Consider the following 9,802-nt stretch of genomic DNA (forward strand, 5'->3'; position numbering starts at 1 on the left):
GGGGGGGGGGGCGTATAAGGGGAGTTGTGGTGTATATGTGGCTCAGCCCAACATAAATTATGAAGACTGGACAGCAAATAACACAAAATTTGAAGAAAGAAATAGGCTTGAGATGGTTTCAACCATATTCCTTCAACATATTCCTTCCCAGTGACTGGGGAGGCCCAGCATTGTGACAATGAGCATGAAGGGACCAGTAATGAGAAACATGCTTGCACTGTGATTTAACTGTATATTTCAGATGCTATATTATGGTTGTGATGTGATTTCAGTACATTGCAGTATCACTCCACTGAATCCAAATCCCATGTAATGCCCAATATGCTCAGTAAGGAAAGGTTATGTTAATTGTTACACTTTCCTCATGCATAATATCTAAAAGAGCATGACTGGAGAGTATTCCACTCTGACAGCACAAAGATATGCTCAACTGGGACCTGTCTCTATTTTTTTTTATTATTTTTTTTTTCAAGACTGTACACTGTACAAGATGTGGCTTATTTTAGCATACTTCAGGCTTCTACATTTACCCCACTGGTCCTCATTCTCTGTATTCCCATGCCATACACCCCACCTGAATTTCAGCACATAAGTATGCTGCAAAGCTGTGCTTACTGAGATCAAGGGCACCACATGATTTTGGTAGCAATTATTTTAAGCACAGAAAGATTTCTTCTTGAGGCTGAGGCCCAAGTCAACATTTGCAGGTGTGGATTTGCCATTTGAAAGGAATCTCCTGGCAGTAGCATGATTGCTGAAGTGGTTTATGTTGCTTAAATAAAACTACCAAGCAACGTCACCTACAGTTTAAATGTTTAAATATTACAGCTATTGTTGATCATATCTATCTATCTAATAAGTCTGACAAGAGGTTTTGGGGGACTGTGATCATGAATTTAGTCTAACGATTAGTACTTTGGTAACTAGTTTCATCTCTGCCCTTCCCCCTTCTCTGCCAGCTGAGGCTGGGCTGTCTGAGCTCTCCAGAGCTGGAGAGCCCCATTCTTACCTGTTCATTTGAAGGTTCCTCTCAGACAGAGATACAAGAGCTTGAGCTGCAGTCTTGGTTTGGACTATTTCCAACCTTCTTCTTGCTGCTAAGATCAGAAATTTCACAGGAACTCATAAATCAAGAAAAGACCTCTGTCATGGCTCAGCAGCCTTGGCTGACCCTTGAGGATTCAGTTTGCCATGCACAGGGCGGTTTCTAACAGATCAAATGATGATCCATTCTGGGGAAAAATCTTCCAGAAGTTGCCTGGCTACCCCTGAGCTGTGCCATCTATGGGCAATGGCAAGTGTATGTTCTCTGAGTCACTGCTGTGCTGCTTTGCAAACCAGCAGGAGCTGGATGCCATTTCCTCATGGAAAACAACATCACAGGATAAGTCCCCACAACAGTGTTCACAGGAAGGGACACTGCACAACCACTTCCAAAGGAATGTTATGCTTGGCAGGCAGCAACACTCAAGCACTCACATGGCCCTGCCACCACTCACACCCCCTCCTCACCAGGCCAGATGTTTCAGGGTTCCTTTCAAAGTAATGCTGTTAGTTCTAGAATTGGAAAAAAAAATACACTTTCTGAAGTGTTTATCTCACTCAACAGTCTACCAGCTGTCAGGGCAGCTGTTCACGGACAGTCTAGCATGTCTCTGGAGTTGTGAGTGTGATGTGTCTCACTCTGCCTTGGAAGGAGAAGGCTTGCCTGGGCCTCATCCCCACTACACCATGCACTAGTATTTCTAGGATAAATATGTCCCTCTTCCTCCTCATCTAAGCCTTAGGAAATATCTGCTTGTGACTTTTAATTGCAGCCTGGCAGTTCCCCCCTTTGCAGCCTGTTTGCTCCCTGATCACGGGCAGTGTGCTGGCAAGCTCACAGAATAGCTGGTAGAGCTGAATAGGTCTATGAAGAAAGCTTTGAGAAACTCCTAGACAAGGTTTGTGTTGGTGTTGAATACACAGTAATATACCCAGTTCCTCTTGTAGAGCTGTTTTAGGACATGGGAATGAAGGAACACAGGGCCAATAACCTCCAACTGAGGGCAGAGACTCCTCTTTACCCATATTGTTGTCCTCTCTGGGCTTCTTCCAGGAAGACATAGAAGGATCAAGCATGGTCAGGCTTCTCCAATAGGGACTCCAGGTGATTTCCCAGAAACAGTGTGGTCTGTGGAGTTCAGAGCTCTGTGGCACACCATACGAATCTGCTCCTGCATTTGAAGCAGCACAGTTGTCCTGGAACATTGATCATTGATTAAACTAGAAAGACATATCATGAAAGCACTGTAAGCACAATGTTTCCTGCACAGCTGAGTCTGATCAGCTCCTCTCCTTGCCTGGGCTCCTGCAGGGCTGCACTAGGCAGGAAGTTTTCCTGTTGAATTCTGCCAAGACTTACAGAGTTATAAGTACTTAACAGGAGCCCTGTCCAAACAGTCTCTCTGGGACATACTTTTCCAAGCAATTAATATACTCTGGGCATCCCTGTAGGAATGTATTTAATTTTGTCTAGGGCTGTGTGCTTCTGGAGGGAGCCAAATCTGGAAAATGGTGACGTGCATTGTGTCAGTGTCTCCAGACACTACTGCTGTGCTTTGTCTTTGTTACAGTAATACTTGGTTGGAAACCCAAATACTTTGGTTGGAAACCCCAGCTGCCTCCAGAGTTTAATTCATGCTTAGGCTGTGGGCACAGCAGTAGATAGATGTCTTTAAGCATCCAGCAATTGGGAAAGTCACCACAACCCCTAAGTGCTCTCCATGTCAGACCAGTCATTTCCCAGCCTATGCTGATGCAAGTAGCTGTTCTGCTTCATGTGGAGAATTTCCCACTTCCCTTTGACAAACTGCACAAGATCTGTTTTGGCCCACAATTCATGTTTATGAAAGTCCTTTTTTAAATTTAATGTCTTACATTTGACTCTGCTCTTCCTAATTTAGTCTCATGCACACATTCTCTCTTATCATCCAGGTCATTCCAGAAAACATCAAGCAATATCAAGTATCCAGCCCTGGGGCATTCTTTTATTTACTGTTTGCCCCGAGACGTTAAGTTGTTAACTACAGCCCATTGACCCTGTGCCATAGACAATTTTCAAACATTTAACAGCCTGCTGATCCTACCACATTCTCTCAGATCCCAGGAAAGAATGCTATGGGAGATGGTTAAAAATAAAAAAAAAAATAGTAAATGCCAAGTGTCTTGCATCCAGCACTGCTTCCTTGTTCACACAGATGTTCTTTAACCTATATTTCTGTGGTTATTTCCAATATATAGACATCACTAATTTTAGTTGCCCTCCATCCATAATCAAGAGTCAACTAAACCCATCTTATTTCTAATTAGTGCTCAGTCTCACTGATTTTTTGAGATTCTGCTCTATGTTCCAGAGTAACATTTTCTATTCCATATTAAAATTATTTCCTTACCACTAGCTTGCTGCAGTGGAGAACATTAGTTCTCTTTTTTCCTATGATGTATACTGTCTGCAGGGTTTGAGAAGAAACTTCAGTTTTTCAGCCTTCTCTTTGAGTCAGAAAACTCCACCAGTGAATGCTTTTCCAATAGGGAATAGTTCCTAAACCTCCCTGATAACTACTGTTGCTCTCTTCTGTGCATTCTGTTACTGTTCACTTCTGAACCTGAAGTTCAGTACTAAAAACTAGGCCTAAAACTCCAAGTGAGACTATATGAATCCTGAATACAAAGAAATATGTCTTTGTAGATGTTGCCATTGGATTCCTTTCTTAATTTCTGCTAACATACTGCTGTTTATCTATTGTCAGCTTACAGCTATAACTTGAAATTCCAGATCTACTGAGGTGCTATCCCACTGCTACTGTCCAATACTTATAAAACTGATACATTTCTCTACAGGTGAAGTATCTTAATTTTTTTTTTTATGACAGTATCTCAGATTTATCAGGTATTTCTCATTATATATACTGTCCCACATCGTCCTAGCATTTATTTGCCTATTGGTACCCATGGCACTTCTATACATGCCCTGTAGATTATAATTTAGATTATAAATAAAATTATACCTGGCCTAGGACTGACCCTTGCAAAACTCTGACAAAGCATTTTAATTTCCTAGCTGATGATCATAAACATTTGAATATAATTTTCTACCCTGTGTGGGGTTTGATTTGATTCTTTTTTTATGCTAACCAAGCTTCCTAATTATTTGTTTCACTACTAATATTTTTCTAAAATTAAATTAAATGAAACATGGATAAAATCTGCAAAGAATCTCATTCAGCTCTAGAGGAACATTCCATCCTCTGCTGAAACTCTTTCTAAAGTTACATTTGAAGCAAACCACTTAAAAATTGTTTTAATTACTTCCCTTATGTATTATAAACCAATGTCTATTTTTATTGTAAATTCTTGGTTTCATTCACATCTCCCTCGAATTTGGCTGAGCTGGTAATTAGTACAACTCAATATTATTGAGGTTTCCTTCCCCAGGGTGTGCTGTGCCTGTAAACTTGATCAATGTACAAATCTGTAACCCCAAATGCCTTATCTTGTGCTTAGTTGTTTCCCATATTGTTCAGATACTTTAAGAGTAACAGAGTAGCTGCATGTAGTGAGTGCAGAGCTTAGTGTTATTTTTATTATTAAATTTGATTGTGGTTTTATTTTTATTATTAATATTGGGAGTGATTACCTGAATGGCTGCAAAACCACTCTTCATCAGACGAGAGTATGCTTCTATTAAAAAAAACCAAACAAATAAACAAAAAACACCACTATGTCTTCACCATTATAACAATAGTAATTATAATTAAATGAGTGTATTTTCATCTAAATTGGCTAATCAGGACAAACTGATTTTTCCTGCAAACTAAATGTCTACTCTGCCTATCTAATATCTAACCCATTCCTGTTCCATGTGGAGCTTGTCTGGATAAAAAAAAACAAACTATACAGATTTAGGAGTAACTTCTTATGTCATATGTGAACTACTTTTGTTTTTAAGATCCTTGCACTGGAAAATGCACTGCCATTTTGTAGGATCTTCGGTAATCTGTTCTAGCACCTATACTGTTAGGCAAGACATGTTGCATGGAAATGAGGTTCTTTTTTGGAGGGGAAGTAAGGATGTGCATTTTAACAAGACATAATATATTGGTTTGAAGTCCTGAGTAGGAGCCTGCATATGGGCAGGGTGCTTTGGAAGGGAAAACAGGAGAACTTTCAATCTGCTTTTTGATGAAAATTTATTGTAAAATTTAAATATTTCCCTCTTCACTAGGAAACTGCAAACAATTTCTATTACTAGCTAACTCTCAAAACTTTTATTTTTTATTTTTTTTTTCTTTTCCCCAATGAATGTTGCTTGGCAGTAAGAAAAGCTCTCTGTCAGGTTGAGAAACAATTCAATTCTCTACCTCTGAATTGCTAACTTCTGTGCTGGGAGGCTTGCTTAATTTTGCCTTTTTCTCTTATCTGTAAAACATCCAGGGCAATATCAATGTTATTTGTAATGTAAATAGTGAACGGTCTCTCTAAAAATGGAGAATTGTTATTTTGGCCCAAGATTTAACAGCTATTTCCAGCCATAAAACCAGAGAAATTATTCAGAGCTTCTGACAAGCTTATTGTATTAAATTAACTGAAAATGTTATTGCTGGGGCCAGGAGGGAAAATGACCTCAGAAAAGCCTCCCTTTTCACACCTCTTCATCTCTCTAACCTGCCTCTTTAAAACAAGAGATTGCCTTTGGCAGACATGGTTGATAAAACCAGGACAATTATCATTACTCAGTAGGCCAGGAATGATAGAATGCTCTGTGCAGAATGGGGCCAGTCTGATGGTTGAGGAGTAGGTGTGATAAAGGATGCTGACACACAATGTCAGAGGCCAGCTGCCAAGCCTTCATTGTCTCAGATTATTAGGGAAAAGCAAAGACCTGCAGAAGTGCAGCTTCAAATAGTCAGGACCTGAAGTAGGAGTTATTTAAAAGACATGCGGGTTTACAGGGAAACATCTGGAACTAAAAGTGGGAGAAGTCCTAAGTTCTGCTCCTTGGAATCTTCACATTGGTACCCTGTTCATCCACTTCCCTTACAAAATCAGAGACGACCTTGCTCCTATATAACTTGTCACAGAGGAGGGACACCAAGCCCTCTGTGCTGTAGATGGGAGGTAAAGTTCCTGCTGCTACTTAGGGAGCAAGATCAGAGGTTCTTCTCCCAATTTTTTTTAACTCCTGATGGACTGAGAAGAGATTTAGAAAGAACGAGTTGGAAGAGAAACTTTCCCAAATGTGCGGATGTGAGGGATGGGGCTGGTGAAGGAGACCCAACCCTCGGGTTACAGCTGCACTCTTGCACCAACAGTTACTGTCCACTGCAATTGCTCCAGCTTCATTATCAGTTTCAGGTGTAATAAACCAGAATCATAGAGAGCAAACCCTAAATCGTTAAAGCCACAGAGATTAGAGACATTACATTAAACAGATCCAGAGAGATGACAGATCTTCTCAGCTCTGTCTTTTGTACTGCTTATAGTCTGATTCTGTTTTGTTGACATCTCCATGCACTTAACCTGGAAAATAAATATCACAGAATCATAGAACTATTCAGGCTGGAAAAGACCCTTGGGATCACGGAGTTCAACCATCATCCCTACTCTACAAAGTTCTCCCCTAAACCATATTAAAAAAACCAAACCAAAACACCAAAAACTAACAACAAAAAGACAAACAAACAAAAAACATATCCAAAACGTATAATGCCCTCATCTTGCTAGAAGGAACTACATTTTTACCTCTCAGAAACACAGCCCAACTGTTCATTTGGGTTACCAGCCTGAGCTTTCTACCTCTATGGTTACTGCAAATTTGGTCTCGTAGCTTGTGTGGGAATGCTGTCACATTCTCAAGAAGGGAGGCAGGTTTCACTGCCCACCTTAGTAAACCCTTCGGTCTGGTTTTTACTATTGGGTACTGAAGAGCCTAATTTTTCCCTTCCTCTGCTTTTCCCATCCTCTCCTTCAAAGTAATTCTTAGCTGGCCTACATGCAGACAAAACAAAATAGAAATAAAAGACAATATGAAAGCGTGCCAGTTCATTGTTTTCCCTTTTGTTATTATGATGAATCTAGTTTATCCTTGGCATCTAAATCTACCTCAAATAAAAATATTTTTAATCAAGTATAGCTTGTGTCTTCGAAAGTTAATGCATGAAAATAAATGCCAGAAAATAAAAGTCTACTAGAATTTCGGATTCATCCGTGCTAGAAGAGACAGCCCTTTACTGAAACAGCCCAGTTTTAGCCATGTACGATGGGACAAAATTCTAGGTTTGGGCTTAAGTTGTTCTTTTCAACCAAGGAAAAAAAAATCTGGCTTCTTTTTAAGTAGAATACAAGTGAGGCTTCTGATTTAATAATAATAATAAAAACTAAAAGCCAGAACTACTTCATAGCAGTCCTTAAAAAATTAATTAATTTCTGTTTTCCCTTTGTGAGAATTAAGTTGGATCATAATGATAAAAGCTGATTCTGATATATGAGGATTAGCTGAGAATTATTTTAATATTCTGAGGATTTCAATGAAAACCTAAATTGGCAAGTGTGTTCCTTTTCCTTTAAAGAAGAAGGTGGCAGGTTTTATGATACCTACCTATTAAAAAAAAAAAACACAAAAAACAAAAAACCACCCAGCAATTTGTGTATCCAAATATTTATAAGTAACATTGAGGATGAGGCATGTCGTTCATGCAGGCCAGATTTCCATATAGCTTCATTTATTTCAGGAGAATGGAGGCTTCATTTGACTCCATTCATGTTTAAGTAGCATCAGTGCATACTAGTGTAGCTAAACATGTTGGATAATTTTCCTGTACAAGTCCACTTTTAACTTCTGTCAGTCTTAAAGTATAATAGTATACACTACTGAAACTGAGAAAGCATTAAAATGTAAGATTATCTGGATTTTATATGCATTAACCAGGAATTGACAGCTGCATTTTATAAACTGAAACTATTTGTAAAAATATCAAAATCTTGCTGTTCACTTACAGAACATCACAAAAAATACAGAGCCCTGACAAGATCCAAACACTTTTCAACAGTGTTTATATCCCTCTTGAGGTCTCTTATTTTCACAAAACACAAAATTCTGTAAAAATACAGTATCCTTAATAGTTAAAGATATGGTTAAGGGAGCCGAATCTTTATCCATATTCAGAGCTCAGCCACGAAATTGTGTTACTTCCTTCTCTTTGAAATCGATTTACGACAAAAATATAGACGTTTTCCCCTCGGTTCCTATCCTAATCTAGAGAAAACCCCTTAAAGATTGAGTCTGCATTAGTAGGAAGACTTTTTATCGACGGGTTTTATTTTAATTTAGAAGGAAAAACAAAAGTTTGCCGTTCCCGGGGTCTCTCTGGCTTCACAACGCGGGGTTAAACACATCTTTTCTCTCTCATCTGGGGTCCTGACGGCAAGAAACTCCCCCGAACGAAAGTCCACAGTCTTCCCTTCACTCCACTGAAAAACAGGGGTGATTTAGAGGCCCGCATTTTACAAAAAATATGAATTTATAACTCGAAAGAAACACAGACTCGGAGGACGAAAAGCTCTTCCTGGCTAACAGTTAGGCGGGCTCTGCAAAGCACCAATCACAGATCACCGCTTCGCTATAAATTCAGGCATCGGGGTTACTGTAGCCCAATTACTTTCTTTTGATTAGGAAGAAGCCTCTGCTGCGATGTCCGAGACTGCTCCCGCCGCCGCTCCCGCTGTCGCGGCTCCCGCTGACAAAGCAGCCGCCCAGACGGCCACGCATCAAGTTGGGGCTGAAGAGCCTCGTCAGCAAGGGCACCCTGGTGCAGACCAAGGGCACCGGCGCCTCCGGGTCTTTCCGTCTGAGCAAGAAGCCTGGGGAGGTGAAGGAAAAAGCCCCCAAGAAGCGGGCAGCCGCGGCCAAGCCGAAGAAGCCGGCGGCCAAGAAGCCCGCCAGCGCTGCTAAGAAGCCCAAGAAGGCGGCGGCGGTGAAGAAGAGCCCCAAGAAAGCCAAGAAGCCGGCAGCTGCCGCGGCCAAGAAAGCCACCAAGAGTCCCAAAAAGGCGACTAAGGCGGCCAAGCCCAAAAAGGCAGCGGCAGCCGCGAAGAGCCCGGCCAGGGCGAAGGCGGTGAAGCCCAAAGCAGCCAAGCCCAAGGCAGGGAAGCCCAAAGCGGCCAAGGCGAAGAAGGCGGCGCCCAAGAAGTGAAGTGTTGAAAGTGGAAATGCTTAAACCAAACGGCTCTTTTAAGAGCCACCCACTGCTGTCCGGAAAAGGGCTGATACACTCCCTCACCGAGCTCCGTGCCTGCAGCAGAGCAAACCACACGCCACTACCTGTGTGGGAAGTTAGTCTGTGAGGTGGATGGAACGCTAAATTCCGGCCGTGGTTAAAGCTAAGACTTGGAAAAATAAAGTTTACATTCCCTGGGGAAATGCTTTATAAAGGCTGACTTGTTTGTGCACCGTAAGGAGGTGTATGTGTTTAAAGGGCCTGCTGGGAGGGGGGGGCGGGGCGGAGGGGTTCTTCGGCGCTTTAACCAGCGCGGTTCCTAACAGCCCGGATGCGAGTGCCACACCTCTTAGTGACCGTAGCTGGGAACTGTCAGCCCGGCTCCTCCGCTTCCTTGGCAACGACGTTTCCTCCTGGCAGCGCTGTCGTGGGGCAGGACTCGGTTTCTGCCTGACTTCCCCGACCGGCTTTTTTGAGAAGGAGGTTTCCGGGGAGGGAGGCGGGTCAGAGAGACCGGCGGCCCCTTTCCGCACCCTGCCGGCCCG

The 9,802-nt window shown here is 41.8% G+C and overlaps 2 protein-coding genes across 2 annotated transcripts in view; both read left to right on the forward strand.

Annotated features, from left to right (window-relative positions):
- Nucleotides 1–8,731: 8,731 nt before the first annotated feature.
- On the forward strand, nt 8,732–9,233 carry LOC104392984 (histone H1.10-like). The gene is given in 2 exon segments (XM_010002430.1): nt 8,732–8,798; nt 8,800–9,233. Coding segments are annotated over 2 exon segments (501 nt in total).
- A 355-nt stretch (nt 9,234–9,588) lies between these two features.
- The window catches only part of LOC104392995 (histone H1.10-like), a 1,848-nt gene continuing 1,634 nt past the window's right edge, over nt 9,589–9,802 (forward strand). The window contains exon 1 of the mRNA XM_010002441.1: nt 9,589–9,699. Coding sequence (XP_010000743.1) covers nt 9,589–9,699 — 111 coding nt within the window. The remainder of the gene's footprint in view (nt 9,700–9,802) is intronic.

This window comes from Chaetura pelagica, unplaced genomic scaffold (genome assembly GCF_000747805.2).
Source record: "Chaetura pelagica isolate M959 unplaced genomic scaffold, ChaPel_1.0 scaffold538, whole genome shotgun sequence".
Classification (NCBI taxonomy): domain Eukaryota; kingdom Metazoa; phylum Chordata; class Aves; order Apodiformes; family Apodidae; genus Chaetura; species Chaetura pelagica.